The sequence below is a fragment of the Oryzias latipes genome, chromosome 5 (assembly GCF_002234675.1).
Source record: "Oryzias latipes chromosome 5, ASM223467v1".
Lineage (NCBI taxonomy): Eukaryota > Metazoa > Chordata > Actinopteri > Beloniformes > Adrianichthyidae > Oryzias > Oryzias latipes.
In genome coordinates, this window is record NC_019863.2 from 3,642,563 (window position 1) to 3,661,265 (window position 18,703).

Genomic DNA, 18,703 nt, shown 5'->3' on the forward strand with positions numbered 1-18,703 from the left:
TTTTTTAATCTGCCAAATCAAATTAAAACCACCAGTTTTTTACGCGATGCTTTTCCCTCCATTGTGTGTGTTTGAGCTAAATGTAAACAGCATTTCTGTCTGCAGCTGTGAAAGTAAATAAACGTGAAATATTTTTGTTGATTAAAACAAAACATGTCAGAGTGTCACTTTTTATTTTCATCGTCTTCAATTCCAGCAAACAACCAAACTGAACGCATGTCCCGGCCAACTAAAACGCGTCACTGATTGCCTTCGTGATTTGAGGTTCATGGTAACAAAACATAGCAAAAAAAGGACTTTAATATGCATATAATATATACATGTTCATATATGTTCTTTTTTTTTTTACGTTAAATATTTGTGCTCTAGAATATTCAAACCATTTTCCTTCTAAAGCCCCGAACGTCCCAGAGGCAGGAATGAAGTTTGCGGTGAACATTCGTCACGTAAAGCCATCAATATTTGGAGCACAGGAGTTTTTCCTCCTTTACAGTCTTACTGTACGTCCTCTGATTCTTCTCTTGACTGATCACATTGGCACTGATCTGGTTTGGGATCCAAAGCCTCCTCTGTGACCGACAAGAGCTCGACAGGAATGTGGTGCAGGATTTCCTCTCAGAACTGTAAAAAAACAATCAAACTGGAAATGGAAGACTTGGACAGAACAAATGATTTTTTTATTCATCTTCATCATGAATACATTACTACAGTCACTCCATATCTGTCACCCTAATTGTCTTTAAGTTATAAAAATTATATTTATTCATATTATCTAATTCTAAGTTCAAACAAAAATGTGTTTTTTTCCAGCCATCCACAATGTGATGAACTTTGTACTCACATTCTTCAGGAACTCCTCGGCGACGATGCGGGCCCTCGCATTGACGGACAGCTTCATTTCACTGATCTCTTTGTCAATTTCTTCCATGAAATGAATGACGAAATCCACCAGTTTGTGCTTGTACATCTGCTCTGTGTGGAAGTTGGTGATGAGAAAACTGATGTCGTAACCCTGCAGAGAAAGGAGACAGGGGTTCAGACCTTCATCACACTGAGCCGTTTCACCATCTGACCATCCGAAGAATCCAAACCTGCAAGCGCAAATGCATCCAACCAAAAAGAGACGACAACATCCCAACATTTGCAAAGATGGATGTGCACAGAAAGTAAAAGGCTGAGTCAGCATCCCGCCATCACTTTGTGATGTCACAATGTGAGAACCCGCTAGCTTTTTTGTGGATTGGGAGGGGCTGGTGCTCAAGAGCAGGTTTTAATTCAGACATGTGTGAACGGATCAAAGTAACGCTTTGGGGTTTTTAGTGTAATTTACATTAGAATATATTTAAAAGCGCCAAAATAATGGATTTTGCATGATATAGGCCCCTTAAAGCTTGAATGGGAGACTTTCAGCTGCACTTGCCTCCACTGGTTTCCTCCTCAGGATGAAGAAGTTCTCCGCTCTCATCATCATAAATCGCATGAACTTGTGGCACAGAATCTTCTCGATCTCATCCGCCTACAAATATAATATGAAGAAAACGTGATTTAAAACAGGTTACAGTTCACCGGCTGTTGAACCACAGGCTCAAAATGACGAGCAGAACCAAGACAGAACCAGGACTGACCTGCTTGACAGCGATGCTGACCCTAACAGAGTTGATGGAGCCTTCAATTAAAACCTTCTCCTTGTCATTACGGCTGATGACGACAGGTTGAAGGAGCAACTCTTTGCTGCTCCTAAAAGAAACACCAGTAAAGATGTTTGTTCCAGTCATGACTTAGGGAAGTAAACTCTCACACAAGCATTGCTAGCTGTACCTGACTTCCACCTCTGGCTTGTTGTGTCTTTCCACGACCTGCGAGGAGAAATTCTCCAGGCAGAGCGCCGCCTGCAGCGTGGCACGCACAGCATTCAGATAAGGACGCAAAGTGGCCGTCTGATGGTGGGAAACAAGAATTTACATGTAAACGAGTCTTGTTCCACATAACAGTGCAGGTCTTCCCTGAACTCAGATTTAAGACAACAATTGCAGGTGAGGCTTGGTGGAAAACAGAAGCAGATCAAGTAACGGACATTCATGAATTCATCAGTAGCTGCGTCTCCATCACACATGCACAGAACTTTGTCACAATTTGGCAATTACACGGTTTCCTTTAAATCATAAATGGAATAAACAGAAACCAACTCCAGCGATAAGTCGTTCAGAAACATGGCGACGGATGTAAACCTAGAGCTGTGACGGTGTGGGATTTTTGATCACCGCTGTGAGCAACCAGCAGGGGGCGCCAAACACAAAATCCCCCGGCAGCCGAGGCGCAAATGAATACAGTTACAATGCAGTATTCTTTATTGACAAATGACAGTAAGAACTAACTACTACCTATCTAACTAATTAACTAACTATATATATTGACTGAGAATGTTGTAGAATGACTATGTGTGTGTGTGTGTGTGTGTCAGCGCGCTATATGTGTAGGAGGAAGGAGCACACACGTGTGTTGGGGGTGCGTGTTGATTCTTCTGCTCTCTAGCTGCATGCAAGGCTTCACCTGTGCTCTCTGGTACAGACATCTTCTCAGAATATCATATATTGCCCAGTAATAAACAGAATGCAGACACTTTGTCACCTTTCCGGTTCCTATGAAGCCTGACACCCATGAAGAAGGCGGCGCAGGAGGCTCCGCCTTTATTTACACAGACACGAAACTTTGCCCTCCACAAAATAGTTCCCAAACAAAACATGAAGTGATATTCATGGAAATCTAACAGCGCACGTTAATGTTTGGTGTAATGGAGTGACTGAAAACAGTAGTACCCCCCCCAAATACACAAAATCCTCTGGTGGGCGGCCGTGTTGCGCACTCAAGAACGCACGCAGCTTGTAATGGGAATCAATACGATGGAAATTAATACTTAGAATGCAGTAAATTTGTCGTATTTCCTCGCGAGACACAAACCTCTGTTGTAGAATGAGGATGTGTTTGTGTGCTGCTGAAACCGCATGCGTGTGTGTGTGAGTAGAGGGAGCGCACCACGTGCAGCGTAGAGGGAGAGAGAGGCGCGGTGCAGGGAGTGAAGGAGAACATTAATAAAAGGTTTCCCCCAGAAACCCTTAAAGTCTGAACACAGGACTAGCAGAGAAAGTAAATTACCAGCAAAGATGAACGTGTTTAGTGTGTTTATTATAGTTCCAATCACGCACCATAGGCAGAACTTTAAAAAAAAAAGTTACTTTTGTGATGCGGTTATCGTCACACCCCTATGTGAACCACTGCATTTCTGCCACGGCACTAGCCCTCATCATCATCCATCCAAGGAGACGCCGGCGTCTTCTTCAGGCCATGGAGCGGCGAGCTCCTTACACGTGGGAGCGACTACGGTTGAGGCCGTTTTGGGAAATGGTGGTTGGTGATTTTGCAGAGGATCCAACAATTTCAGATGACAAACTCAACGTCTGATGACTTTCACTGTACTTTTTCTGGTGCATCCCACGATGATGTGCAAACTTTTTTTTCGGTAAATACAAGTTTTTTTTTGTAATTGTCGTGTCTCCATTAAGAGAATTTACTACCGCAAATCCAATTTATGCAATTTCATGGTCAACCATGGAAATGCAGCTAGTGATAGTCCTTATTACAGGAGCTTATTTTAACAATAAAAACAATATTGCTGTAATTAAGAAGTTATACATTAATGAAGCAAAAAGGAGAGAGAAGTACAATCATTTTCCTGATCTAAGGACAAACGTTTTAGCCATCGTGAACAGGCTGGACATCGATGCTCTGGAGCAGAGGCTTTTCAAATGTAACACCGTCTCTGTGAGGGGAGACAACTCACAAAAATGTTTAACTATTTGGAGAAAATGGTAATCAGCGCTTTAACACAAACCAACAATCTCATTTGTGAAGGTATCAAACGGTTTGAAGTACGGAAGATAAATATTTTCCTTTCATGAACATGGAAGTAATTTTGATTTTAAGAAATGTGATTTACATACAACTTTTTACCCCGCAATCTGGTTTCAACCCATGTGTAAACTTGTTTATCTGATTTGTTTTGTTCTTTTGGACCTGAGAATCCAGAAAATTTAACTAAAAACATAAATGTAACTGTATAAAAACCAACCAGCCATGTTTTTTTCCCCTAACAGACTAAAAAAATGTATGTAGATCAGTGTTTTTCTAAACCTTTTTGAGCCACGGCACACTTTAACCTTGACAAAAATCCGGCGGCACACCAGCATCCAAATAAAAAGGAGAAACTCCTGGTCTGTATTGATCTTCAGCCCCTCTGCAATCTCACATGCATTTTGTGATCATTGTGGCAGAAAAAGCTGGAAGCTGCAGCTGTTTTTTCTAAAAGATGTAATAAAAGTTAAGTTAGAAGATTTAAAAACGGTTTGATGTGTGTTTGTTGTGGTTTCAAGACGTTTAACAAGGAAGACTCATTGTGCGCTGAAATGCTGTCACTTTAACCCAATGCATCATGGGAGATGTAGTGATGCCAGACAGACTCCCTTATCTGAGATTCATTGTTTTGTTCACTTGTTCCACGGTCTGATACCGGACTCTGTGGAAACTACACGGCTAAAGACGAGCTTTAGCTGGTATTTTTGTTGGAACTGAGAGACTTTATGAGCAGAAATGGAACAAGGAAGTGAAGACTTTAACCACTTCTGATTGGTCAGACTGATGACGTATGATTAAGACTCCAAGAATGATTGGTGGAGACATTGAAAGGGGCGGGACTTTTCAGAAAACAGAGCTGAAGCTACGGCTAAATCGCGGTACCGTCATTCTTATCAAAATGTCTTTAATAGAATCAAATAAACAGAAAGAAAAAAGTATTTTATGATCTTTCATATTCCTAACTACTCTGTGTTTTATCAGGGCCTGTTTGGATGAACACAGAGCTGATATCCTGGAGATGGAAAATGTTTTTAGATCAGTTAATGAGGGCAATTTCCCACGGCACACCTGACCATCTCCCACGGCGCTCTAGTGTGCCGCGGCACACCGGTTGAAAAACACTGATGTAGACTATCTTATAAAGATTTGTCCAACAGACAATGTTGGCACAGCGAATAATATTTTAAACATATTAGACCGGGTGTCCTTACAAAAGTGGTATTTTTTATTCTGTCTGAATTTTACTGTACACAGCATAGTACACTAGGATTTTTCTCTAAAATTAAATCTATTGATTTATAAAGCACTTTCCATCCTTGGTAACACAAACTAGTGCTGTACCTCATAATTTTAAAATATGACACTTGTAAAGATCCTGTGAACACGTCAGGAGGATTTTTAGAGGATGAATCCCTCTTATCACATATGAAGGATCTTGAGAACAGATTCGATCTGATTTTTCACAACTTCCGGTTCCATCATAAGGACACCAGATCCATAACATGTTCACAAAAATAAGCGATATAGTTCACCAGATGTCAAATTAATATGGACAGCACCTAAACTGGCACTGATGGTTGGTCTTTAAATTCAGATTTAGGGTTCCTTGTTCTGCAGAACGGCGTTTAGCAGCAACTTTTAACATAGAAATGGGAAGAGTCCACATTAAAAGAGCGGGGGTCACGGTGGGTGTTAGCTTAGCTGACTGGAATCAAAACGAACAGCTATTGTCGGCTAATAGCTACCCTCAATGCCGAGGAAATGGGAACTGCGTTCCTTTCATGAGTAAAAAAAAAAAAGACAATTATCGAGCAACAACATTTCAAGAAAATAAATCCAGACATAGGAGGTGGTTTTAGTGTTTCTGCGTCTATATTTTCTTACCATTTTGAAGTCTCTGGAGAAGCGACTGAAGGCGGAAGTAGCAGCTGCGGCGGCGCCTTCCGAGAGCTTTCCGGAAATAAACGAATCCAGACGAAGGTTTTACCAAACGAATGCAAATGCTTTGGTCTAACGTTTACTGTTTGGATTTTTGGAGTTTCCTGTGCTGTCCTTCCACAAAGACACTTTTCTCTGTCAGTCTGATTTGTTTAAAAAAGTTTCTATTTTTATAGATGACACCTGGAACCAATGAAGTTTTATTTTTTTGGAGGTGTGGACACCACAAGGAAATGATCCACCAATAGACTTTTTTTTTTCTTAAAAGACTTATTAAAAAGCCAATTTCTTGTTTGGTTCAATTTTTTTCTATATATAATAAGATCATAAACCTCTAGATAGTAAATGTTGATTGTTGGTGTGCCGGTTCCACCGTATTTGAATTTGAATATATTTAATAAAAAGAGGACAGATGTCCATGTCATAATGCTTTTTTGCTGCAGCGTTTGTGCTTAGCTGGACTTTTTTCTTCTAAGTGTTTTCCTGGCCTTTTGTCTTACGTCTGATTGTTAGTATAGATTTAGGGGGGAAAGTGCATAACAATATGAGAGGAAGGTAATTATGGCAATACCAGAACAAAGAGCTCGTAACTGAATCTTCTAATTTGACTCGGCAGAAAAATAAATAAAAAAATTGCACTAACTACAAAAAACTGCTAGAAAATAAGAAAGGATCAGTAGATGCACTCCAAAATCTGAAATAACAGAATTTAGATTAAAAAAATATTCAAGCAAAATTTTTAAAAAGGCTTTGGAATAAACTTGGGCTTTTTTTTATTTTACTGAGGCTTCAAAACTGAAATATCAACGTCTTATTGCTGTGACAGAAGGCCAGTCTGAATGTGAAGAGCTGACATTGAGAAACAACAAAATAAAGGAAAAGAGAAAAGCAGCTTCACCGGAATAACACAGAAAGGCTTAATCCTTTTCTATGGCCAGCAGCAACAAAAAGGGCAACACTCATTTAAAGGTCAACGGCCTTTTGGTCTAAACAAAAAACAAGACAAAACAAATTTGAAAAAAGTAGCCTAAACAAAAAAAAATCCCACAAACCATTTCCAAAAAATTTCTTTTTTTTTTTTAAGTGCAACACTAATGTGTAAGTCAGCAACAAACAAAACCCCAACAGAAACAAATGTTGGAGCAAGCCTACCTGTGGAGACGGAGCAGAGGGTTGTCTCTTTGGGACCGGGATAATTCTCTGACGGGCCAAATAGTAGTTTGTCTCGTCCTTGTTCGTGTCTCTAGGAGGGGTAATGAAAATTGTCCCACGGGGGACTCCATTGTCCTCCTGGAGGACCTCGATGCCTGCTTGGGCATTAACGGATGCATCTGGAAGGTGTGATTGGAAAGGACGATTTTCCTGATCGGAGCGGTTTTCTGTTGTTGGACTACTCATGGCGTGTCCATAACCAACAACATGTTCAAACATAACGGTGTTGCCAGTGCACGTGACACCAAGACCCTCTGAGCAGGGGCCCGACGCTCAAAGTTGTAGTCATCTTGGGTGAACTTCAGCTGTGTGTCTTGGACCCCCAGGTAAAGAGAGGGACAGGAAGACGAAGCAGACCCAAACGTTTGCCAGAAGAGAGGAATCCTGTCCGCTGAAAACCTGCCAAGCCTGAATGGTTTGTGGTAACAACTGACAGGTTCTGGCGGTCCAAAATGACAGTTGTGGGGCTAAAAACTTTGTCCTCTGAGGGGTTTGGCAACGTCATGAAGACCGACTGTTGGTTGGACGCCTCAGGATGAGGAAGTAGTCTTCTGCCAGCTCTGATTTCGGTGCAAATGGGGAACTGTTGACTTCAACTGTGGTATTTTGGGCTGGTGGAAGGACTCCATCGAGGGCTTCCTTACTATGGTCTACTGGAGGGAGATCTCTGGGTGAGGAAGCTGCCAAGGCTTTCACCAGAGTGCTCACAATGCTTTGAAGCAACATGAATTGAGTTTTTCTTGAAGTTCCACTCTGATCATCTTTTGATCTATTTTCAAATCATTCCCAGTGGTCTCTGAATCATGATCAGGCTGTTTTAGGCCACAATTACAAAAAAAAAAGAAAAAACTGTCGTTTTCTAGGTCATAGTTTCTTCAGATTGGCACGAGCTCATTAGAAATTCACTTCTGAGTTTTGGGCGGGACTGTTGGCATGGCGAAAGGCTTTCCATCAAGCCTTTTTTTTTTACATGCTCTCCTGCTGGCCAACAGCCTCTCACAAACCCAACCTAACATCAGCAGTGCAGCAAAAATGGTGAGCAATATTCAATTTATCCAGCCATTCAGTTTAGACCCAGATTCCAGCTCAGACGAGGAAAACAAAGACGTTCATGGATCTATTTGTCTGCAAGAGGATGAATCAGAATGGAGCGGAGCAGGGAGCTTGTGGCTCCGCCCAGTTTATTTTCTACATAAATACAATTTTTTTTCAAACTGCCTTTTTTGTCTGCTTCCGATTCACAACAATTTAAGTAAAGAAATAACTCAGAAGTGTAAATTGATGCTAATTTGCTTGATATCTGTCCTCCATCATCAGAAAAATGCCACAAGGACGTGTTAAAAAAACCAAAACACCATTTTCACCAGAGTAGGTCTTTAAGGGCTCAGAAAACAAGAGCTCTTACAGTCAACTCCCTCTCAGTTGGTTGATCATGCTGAAAGAACACATGTTCAAACCCTTGACAGGCAAGCAAAATAATGGAACACCTAAGCTTTACCACTGAGGCGTCACCAACACTGACACCAAATTTGAGACAAATAATGCAAAACCTTTGATTTATTCAAGAGTTTTATTGTTTCTTCCACAACATCATTGGCATTGCAGTAAAGTTTTCTGTAAAGAGCAAAACCAGAGCCGAAAGTCAAATCATTTGTTTAAATGGAAAGACAGAAGAAAGATTTTAGTTTAATTCTTTGCCGTCTATACACCATAATACACAATCTGTTAAAAATATGTACTTGCCAACCTGAGCTACAAGCAGATAGATTGAACAGCAATGACAAAGACTTCAGATTGATGCTGTTGGTGATGCATTCTGTCTTTTTTTGTTGTTTTGATGCACAGAGATGCCTGATCAGAGACAGAACACATACAGCGGTAATAGAAGCAGTACAAGCAATGTTACATAAAAGGCAAAAAAGAAAATCATTGTTTCAGAGAAAGAACATTTTGCACAGTGAGCGCCGTGTCAACGTTTACTTAAGAGAGTACGAGGCAGTTCAATTCGACTTCAACGGGGGAGAGGACTTACAATCACTAGTGTTTGAAAAGGGGAACCGATCGATCGATGAAGGAAGGTAACTTTCTGAAAACTGCAATTGAAGATGTTGCCCAAAATCATCCAATCCCCCCCCCATGGCATAACATTTAAAGGCAAAAAGTGCACACACAAAAAAAAAAACAAAGGGAGGAAAAAGTTCTTTATATTAGTTCAAAAATGGCATCATCAACTACATATTTTGTCATATTTTATCTAGGAAATTGGCAAAAAAAAGCGAAAGAAGTGATACTTGGGATGCTGCAATTAGCCAACATCATCTCACAAACGGTCAGTCCACCCAGATTGCACTCTTTGAACACGAGCCCCCAACCTGGCCTTGTCTGTAAGGGTCCCGCCTGACACATGGAGCAGAAATCAGCAGTTCATTTGCAATGAGGGGGCGTTATCCTTCTTGTGTGTTCTTTGGACACTGGACTTGTTTACATATTAAAAGGAAAACACTGAAATGTCTTAGTTTGTGTACCAAATGTGGAGAGATACATCCATGTGCAACAAAATGCGTGAAGGGATTGTGACAGTAAGAGTGAAGAGCTGTGTGAAAGAGGAAGACCGGTGGGAAAGTTCTTTCCCTAGGAGCGAGGTGGAGGTGATGGCGGGATGTTTCACGTGAAAAGACGGTCCCAGTTCTCCCTCAGCAGCTGCAGCTGTCTGCAGAAGCTTTAGCTCGGTCATTTCTATCCAGTTTTATGGGCTCGGGGAAGTCGGGATACGGCTCGACTTCTGTCTCCTGTGACACGACACACAAACACACAAAAAAAAGAAGATTAAAAAGCACGCTCATATGTCAAATTCAGCGTAGGTTCAGTCCACAACGTTATCATTTTTGAGCTGCTTGATTATAACGGTTTACTACTAGAGCTGACCCACATGTGCTACTAATGCACTACAAATCCCACAATGCATTGTTTTCACATTGAATCCATGCGTCTTCAAGGAAGATAAACAAATCATCACCTTCATTCAAGCCTGAGGATTTGCTGAGCTCAAAGCCTCACATTGATGAACTTCTACCACAGATGAGACACCAAGTAAATGTTTTTTTTTTGCCTGTTGTTGGCCAGTGGAAAGTTTTTTTCAGAAAATATTTGGAAGGTTGTGAATAAAAAGTGAAAGCACCTGGTTATTGATATTTATTTGATGATTGATTTTGTTACATGTTCTGGTGGAATTTATGAAACAAGGTCATTTGCAAGTTCTTGACCCACACAGAACCAGTTTTATCCATAATTTATACATTTTAACCCACCGTCAAATCACTGCTTCAACTCATTCAATTATCATTATTGCATATATAATCCAAAGAGATATTAAAAGGATTCTAACCCCGGAGAACCCATGGGGGTCAGATTTGGCTGCTTTTTAAATTTAATAGTTTACTTCCATGTTTTTCCTTTTAGCTGCTGTTAATTGCTGCAACCCAGAATGAACATGCAACAAAAAACAAACAAATCAAATGAACTTTAAAAGCCCAGAAGAAAATTGGTGTTGAGGGTTAAAAAGATTTTGAAAGGAAAAGCAGCTGTAATCATTGACACGAGCTGTGACTGACCTGTTTGAGGGCGTTGCGTGCGATTGTCTGGAATGCCTGTTCAACATTAATGGCTTCTTTGGCACTGGTCTCAAAGTAAGGGATGTTGTTCTTACTCTGACACCACGCCTGAGCCCGTTTGGTGGTCACCTGGGTGCACAGAGATAAATGAACAAGGATTAGGAAGGTTTTTCATTTTATGAAGTTACTAAATTACATTATTTGGACTAAATAAAGTATCTAAATAGTGTTCACTTTCATGGTATGGCCAAGGTAAGAATCATAAAGTCGGGCTATCAGTAATCTACACTGCTGCTGTGTTATTTCATGGACTCCAGTCCTGGTCTGTGTCTCACAAGTCTGAACCAGATAAGCACCTGTCTGTTCTCCAGATCGATCTTGTTGCCTAGAACCACGAAGGGAAAGTTTTCGGGATCTCTGGGGCTGGCCTGGATTAGAAACTCATCCCTCCAGCTGTCGAGCGTTTTGAAGGTGTTGGGCGCGGTCACATCAAAAACCAGGACGCAGCAGTCTGCTCCCCGGTAGAAAGCTACACCCAGTGACTGGAACCTCTCCTGGCCAGCCGTGTCCCAGATCTGGATCATGACAGCAAAGAAAAAACGTTCAGCAAGAATAAATGTCTTAAATGCATCGGCATCAAATAGAAAAAAAAAACATTTAAATGTGGCTTCAAGTGTAACACACACACACACCCCCCCACACACACAGAGGCTTCCAGCTGCAACTCTACCTGCATTGTTACAAGTCTGTCATCCACCATCACCTCCTTGGTCAGGAAATCGGCTCCTATTGTGGCTTTGTACTGGTTGCTAAATTTTTTATTCACATACTGGTTCATTAGTGAAGTCTTTCCAACACTGAAAAAGACAAGGCAAAAAAAATAAAAAATAATAAAACTTTAGGAGATAGGGTCTTAAAAAATGGTCGATGTGATTTTAATAAAATCAAGACAAGTTTTGTTTTCAGACTGGTATAAAAATACTGCACAGGCTTTTAAATTAAAAAAATAGAATTTTAAAAATGGGATATGAGGATACAAAATTGATAATTAATTCTTTAGAGTGAAACAAAACATTTGTAATAAAAATAAGGATTTTACAGTTTTAACATTAAACATATGAATGTATAAGGCTATAATGAATATCAGAAGACTTGGATATTCATAAATATGAAATATTTCACGCCGCTGATTCGTAATCTTTATCAATCTAGTAGAGTGTAGTAGAAATCCACTTCAAACAATGAAATGATTGCTCTAAAATGCAGAACAAACAGAAACCGTATGTGATACTGTTCCTGAAAGTAAATAAAGCTCCAGTGTCTTCATTTACCATTTACAATGATCCAAAACAACAGCCAGGTTTATGTTTTGTTTACTGCTAAAGGTAACCAGGAAGTTGACAGAAAAACATTTGAGTGGGATTTGGTTTAAAGGGATAAACACTGTTTCCTTCTATATCTTTGTGTTTTTGTCTGTTATGTTTCGCTTATTCTGCTTTCCTGTTTTAAAAAAAGATAAAAATGTTAGTGATTAAATAATTATTTCAATTTGTATACATCCAGTAAAAATACAAACATACAGCAACTGTTCAGATGAATTCATAATAAAGAGGAAGAAAAGTGGTTTGATCTGTGAGTAACAATCCACAGTCTTATTGCTGTATGTTTTTTGTCATCATTGTAAGTGAAATGGAGTGTAGCTATGAAAAGGTGATGCCACAATAACAGATGGACCATCAATGTGAGAAGATGTTTGAGGAGCAGCTTTGCATTTGTGACAAAACTGTGGGAAGTTAACGGTTCGTTTTGGCCAAAGTCACCGAGCAAACACTGTGAGGACAGACACCACAGCACAGCCCCAACAATCATGGTGCTAAGAATAAACGTCATTTAAAAATAGAAGGCAATTGTGTTCTGAAAAGCAGAAAAACACTCGGATTAAATAATAATAAAGTTTCATTTCCTAGATTTGAAACATAACAGGATGTTTGTAACTATAATCACGTTGTTTTCAGAAAGAAGTTAAAAAACTGAAATAGACCGTTTCAAGTGTGCTCAAAACAAGAGGACTAAAACTGTGTTGTAATTCAAACACTAATATGCGAAAATAGGGGAACATTTCAATAAAAAGTATGATGTAATAAATAGATTAAAAAATCCTTCTATATTTGAAGCCACTAATGCTTCAGTCTGCCTAGCGACAGTTTATGCCATGGCTCCTCCCATCAAGGAAGCAGCAGAGCATAAAGAAACTGCTTTCATTTAGTTCCACTGAACTGACACCAATAAACACACCAAAGTATGGCTAACTAATAAAGTACACAAGATGCTTTTCTAAATGTTTTTATAGACCAAAAACATCAACCAACAGTTTAACATGCAGATTAAAAAACACTCACCCAGAATCTCCCAGGATGATGACTTTCAACAGCACTTTCTTCCTAGAAGTCATGTTTCCACAGCTACAAAGAACACAACCATCATTAATTATTTTGTTTTATTTGTCTAAGAATTTCTCAAAAAGGGTGAAATCCACTCTAAAGCACAGAGGATTGATCACAGTTTGCACAAACACCAGCATGGTTTTCATGGTTTACATCAGAGGTTTGAAGGCTTTTCATTCCAGTCATGTGATTTTTCAGCTGCTGGCAGGAGAAAAAAAAAAATCACGAGGATCCCATCACTCCTCCGCCTGCCCTCCCTTTTTTTACGGGCACACATATGCAGACGTATATGAATTCTATAGGAAACCCTTTCAATCTTACCCTCCTAATGAGATTACAACTATAAAAGAACCAATTTTTTTTTTTTTACGGTGCATCAGTTTACTAAAGGATGGAATCACGACAGGGTTTATTTGGAAATGCAGAGTTAGACCTGTGTCATCACACTACATCAGGGGTCGGGAACCTATGGCTCGCGAGCCATATATGGCTCTTTTGATGGCCACATATGGCTCGCAGACGAAAAATGTTTTAGTAGACTGCTTTGCACATGCGCGGACCAGTGACTGTCACCGGCGACTGTCACCGGCAACTAGAGGCGGGTTCACAGTCATTTCAGTGTGAAAGTGGCAAAAATACATATCATGCTGTCTAATTATTTATCAATCCTATAGTATAGACAACGCAGATGAGGCAGAAACACTGTTCAAGTGGGATTGCCGTATTTTATGTCGTAAAATAGCGGGACGATGTGCGCATGCGCAAAAGGGTCCGCTCAACGGCTTACCGTGAACTCGCATTGTTGCTAACTAACTTTAGAAACCTTTTGAGGCTAAAGATGGCTAAAAGAAAAAAAGTTGATGAGTATCGTACGTTTCAGCAGGATTGGACAGATGAATTTGCCTTTGTGGAGAGAGCAGGTTCTGCAATGTGCCTTATATGCAGTGATAAAATTGCATCAATGAAAAGGTCAAATATCAAACGACACTTCGACACACGTCATGCTGCATTTGCATCGAAATATCCTGCGGGCGACAGCAGAAAAAAAGCATGTCAAGAGCTACTGTCCAGAGTGGAAGCTAGCCAGCAGCAACTACGTGTTTGGACCCAACAAGGTGACGGGAATTCGGCTAGTTTTGCTGCTGCTTTGGCAATTGTAAAAAACGGAAAGCCATTTACAGATGGGGAGTTTGCCAAATCTTTCATGCTTGATGTTGCCAATGAACTTTATGCCAACTTTTCGGATAAAGACAAGATAATAAAACAGATAAAAGACATGCCTCTGTCTGCAAGAACTGTTCACGATCGGACCATCATGATGTCAAATCAAATTGAGGCGACACAAGTGAAGGACCTAAATGCGGCACAGTTTTTTTCTCTCGCTCTGGATGAGTCAACAGACGTGAGCAATTTATCCCAGTTCAGCGTGATTGCAAGGTATGTTGCTGGTGACACAATACGTGAGGAAAGTCTTGCTGTTTTGCCACTGAAAGGGACAACAAGAGGGGAGGATTTATTTAAATCCTTCAATGAGTTTGCTAAAGAAAAGAATCTACCGATGGACAAACTTGTTTCGGTGTGCACTGATGGTGCTCCGTGCATGGTGGGGAAAAACAGAGGATTTGTTGCGCTTCTTCGTGAACATGAAAAGAGACGCATCCTAAGTTTTCACTGCATCCTACATCAGGAGGCGCTTTGTGCTCAGATGTGTGGCGAGCAGCTTGGCGAGGTGATGTCACTGGTCGTTCGGGTGGTCAACTTTATTGTTGCCCGAGCTTTAAATGATCGCCAGTTTAAAGCTCTGCTGGAGGAAGTTGGGAACAGTTATCCTGGTCTGCTTTTGCACAGCAACGTGCGTTGGTTGTCAAGGGGGAAGGTGCTCAGCCGTTTTGCGGCTTGTCTGAGCGAAATCCGGACTTTTCTTGAAAGGAAAAATGTCGAGCATCCTGAGTTAGCTGACACGGAGTGGCTCCTGAAGTTCTATTATCTCGTGGACATGACTGGACATTTAAACCACCTCAATGTAAAAATGCAAGGCGTTGGAAATACAATCTTTTCCCTGCAACAAGCAGTGTTTGCATTTGAAAACAGGCTGGAACTCTTCATCGCCGACATTGAAACGGGTCGTTTACTGCACTTTGAAAAACTGGCAGAATTTAAAGATGCATGCATAGCAAGTGACCCTGATCGACATCTTCATCTTCAGCAGCTAGCAGGCTTCACATCTAATCTCCTGCAGTCATTCAAAGCGCGCTTTGGAGAATTTCGCGAGCGCACTCCTCTTTTTAAGTTCATCACCCATCCACATGAGTGCGCTGTGGACATCACGGACTTGAGTTACATCCCCGGTGTCTCTGTCAGAGATTTTGAGCTACAAGCTGCTGACCTGAAGGCCTCAGACTTGTGGGTGAATAAGTTCAAGTCACTGAATGAAGATCTGGAAAGACTTGAACGACAGAAAGCGGAGCTGGCGAGCCAACACAAGTGGGAAGAAATAAAAAAACTTCAACCCGCAGACCAGCTGATTCTCAAAACTTGGAACGCGCTGCCTGTCACATTCTTCACACTGCAGCGTGTGAGTGTTGCTGTATTGACGATGTTTGGCTCCACGTACGCATGTGAGCAGTCCTTTTCACATCTTAAGAACATTAAGACCAATGTACGATCTCGTCTAACCGACGGAAGTCTCAACGCCTGCATGAAGCTCAATCTCACATCTTATCAGCCAGACTACAAGAGCATCAGCAAAACAATGCAGCATCAGAAGTCGCATTAATGATAAGAAATGCTCATCATTTACTAGCAACAGCATAGCAGTGTTATTGAAAAGAATCCACAGACTTATTATAATTTAAAAATGTTGAAAATACATCAAATGCACACATTCACTTGTATTTTTAGTTTTAAACATATTGTAGCGGACTGAGTTTGACTGTTGTTGGGTCGCGTTCTAAGTTCAGGAGTTCATTCTGATTGGCCCTTAGTTGTGTCGCTCAGCTTGTCATTGGGGGGGGTTGGACCAATGGGGTTCAGCTATGGGCCAAATAAGGGAAATGGGAGGGCTGATGTGGCAGGCAGCGAGAGAATAAAAAGTTGTGGAGAAGCGCTCTCGGTGGGAGAGATTCAGGAGTTGCTCAACAAGTTGTACGTTGTTTGTTACGGTCTGCACAAACCAGAATAAAGAACATTAAAAGAGGTTAGGTCTCCGTGCCTCTGTGTGGAAAAGGAGCGCTAAATTATTGTATGGCTCTTTCGAAATTATATTTAGAAATATTGGCGTTTATGGCTCTCTCGGCCAAAAAGGTTCCCGACCCCTGCACTACATGTTTCACTAAGACCAAATAAAAACATGAAGTCACTCTAAATCCTTTTTACCATGCAGGCCTAAAGCCAGGTTTACGACAGACTCAGGCTTTAGAATCTAAATGAACTGGAAATGTGTGCTTTTGATATATGAAATTATGAAAATGTAGCAATAACATGATCCACTGTTCAGGGATTAGCTGTAAACTGTTTCCATTAAGCCTAAATCCATGAAAACTGTATGAAGAATTCTTTTTCAAGACTTTCATATTTCTGTTCCTTATGAATGTCACTTTATTGCCTTCTAAGACACAAACCAAAAAAAGTCTATTACAGCGTAAAAATGGCAGAAGCACCAGCTGCTTCAGGCCGATGCTTAGCAGCATTTTTGCCACAATAAAAGGATCTCATTAGGTCTAACCAACACTGTATTCAATAAATACATTCACTATCAACAAAACACAATGTTGTCGTTCATTATGGGAGGGAAATATGCTTCCAGCTAATGCAGTAAAAACATCCCAACCTGTTGGGTAAGAATTTTCTAAATCATCAGATGACCTGCCATCAGCTCAAGACCAAACCTAAAGCAATGAGAACTTCTAACAAAAAAGTGGATTCTAGAAGTATTCTTGGGAAATACAAAAAACCCCAGCTGCTTTTGTTGAGTGCAAGACTCAAATTCTCTTCTTATCAGAAAAACCGCAGCACTCCAGTGGCAAAAATACTTCTAACTACACAATACTTGACAGTAGAATGACCTGAACTATAGATTTGCTTAGACCCCACTCAAGAGTCAAATCATTGAAGTAGAAATATCATTAAACACCAAAAGTAAAACCGTTTATTTTAAATAAAGAGCCAACTGAGTAATGAAATTCAATTGAAGAAAAGCTAAGTTGTTTTTTTTGGGGTAACTTTAATGCCTTTTACAGCGAAACTGCACCAACTCTCGATAAAATGTTTCAATTTTTCATGTAAAAAATCTTTAAACAAAAACAGCAGGAACATAAAGTTCCAGTCCACAAAGTGTTGGAAAATGTGGTTTTGTTAGTTCAAAATGTCAGCTTCAATGTTGTTGTGCATCTATTAATACAGATTTTTTGGACCATATTCTCTTTGGGTAGTCTTAATGGACCTCGTTCAACTTTTATACAGTGGACTGGGTTAATTTAAGGAGGGTTTTCCTTCTTGAACAAAGAGTCTGAAACGAAACCAAACCTGAAAATGAGCTGTCAGTAACACACACACACAAAAAGCGAAAAGCAGCAGTTTGTTCCCGAGGTGACTTGTCAAACCATGACATCGGAACAACAAGCTAAAACATTTAAGGTCATAAAACCCCCATAGTTCACTAGGGTAAACAACATTAGCTTGAGAAAAACACATCTACGCCATTCCACTAAGGCTTTTGAAGACGGTTTTGGTATTTTTCTACACTCAGCTCCACTCCCCATTTCTCCTTCTGTCTGAGTTCGATCTACAGAAGCTACAGGCCTCAGTTTTTCCAACAAGCTTCCCCAAAATCCTGACATCAGCCGTAGCTGTTCAGTCAGTCACAGCGCGTGCACCAGACAACAAACAAACGGAGATTAGATAAAATATCAAAGCAGTCTCAACAACTTACCTCGAAGTTAACGGAGCAGCGAGCGGACTCCTTCCCGGATGAGAGCCGGCTGTTATTGTTCAGGATAGCTAGCGACGGCGGCTAACGAGGTTATGTCAGCTTTGCCGGAATCTTGTTATTCGTTAAGACAGAGTATCGTAAATTCGGAGACGCCGTGTTCCAAATTCTCCCAAGAAATGTAATTCCTACTCCACTAATATCAAAGACGGTCCCGCTCTGTAAAATGACGAGGGCAGGTTATCTACTATTCTTGTGTAAATTTGGCACTTTCCTGGACTACTTCCCTGCCTGCAAGCTAACTAGCTAGTAGCGCGAGCTTCTGTTTTCCCCTTTCACTTCCTCCTAGAGAACCGTGCGTCTGACGTCATGACGTTGGACGTTTACGTAAAAAAATCCCTTCAGTGCTTCCGACAGAAAAGTCTGCTTGTACTGAAAAAAAAGTTTGCTTGTACTGTATGTAAACCGTATAAAATCCTCTACTAACAAAAACACTGTTAGAACAGTTGAAACATGGTCTCTTTTGAAACTTTAACAGATTCTTTTGCCTTTGTTATTTTTGTTTTATTTTTGCTTAACCTGTTTTACATTGTTATTATTATGTTTTTTTGAATTTTTGTTTATTTCCATGGCAAACGTGAAAATCGTCTTTTGCACACAGT

The 18,703-nt window shown here is 40.4% G+C and overlaps 2 protein-coding genes across 2 annotated transcripts; both read right to left on the reverse strand.

Moving 5' to 3' along the window:
- Positions 1-156: 156 nt before the first annotated feature.
- LOC101157122 (actin-related protein 2/3 complex subunit 4) lies at positions 157-6,017 on the reverse strand. Its single transcript, XM_004068499.4, has 6 exons — positions 5,794-6,017; positions 1,819-1,937; positions 1,626-1,737; positions 1,421-1,516; positions 842-1,012; positions 157-621 (listed from the first exon to the last, which is right to left on the reverse strand). The coding sequence occupies exons 1-6, from the start codon at positions 5,794-5,796 to the stop codon at positions 616-618; spliced, it is 507 nt and encodes a 168-aa protein (XP_004068547.1). The 5' UTR covers positions 5,797-6,017; the 3' UTR covers positions 157-615.
- Positions 6,018-8,610: 2,593 nt separating this feature from the next.
- rab7a (RAB7A, member RAS oncogene family) lies at positions 8,611-18,386 on the reverse strand. Its single transcript, XM_004068500.4, has 6 exons — positions 18,045-18,386; positions 13,070-13,132; positions 11,401-11,527; positions 11,027-11,245; positions 10,671-10,799; positions 8,611-9,848 (listed from the first exon to the last, which is right to left on the reverse strand). The coding sequence occupies exons 2-6, from the start codon at positions 13,120-13,122 to the stop codon at positions 9,753-9,755; spliced, it is 624 nt and encodes a 207-aa protein (XP_004068548.1). The 5' UTR covers positions 13,123-13,132; positions 18,045-18,386; the 3' UTR covers positions 8,611-9,752.
- Between the last annotated feature and the right edge of the window lie 317 nt (positions 18,387-18,703).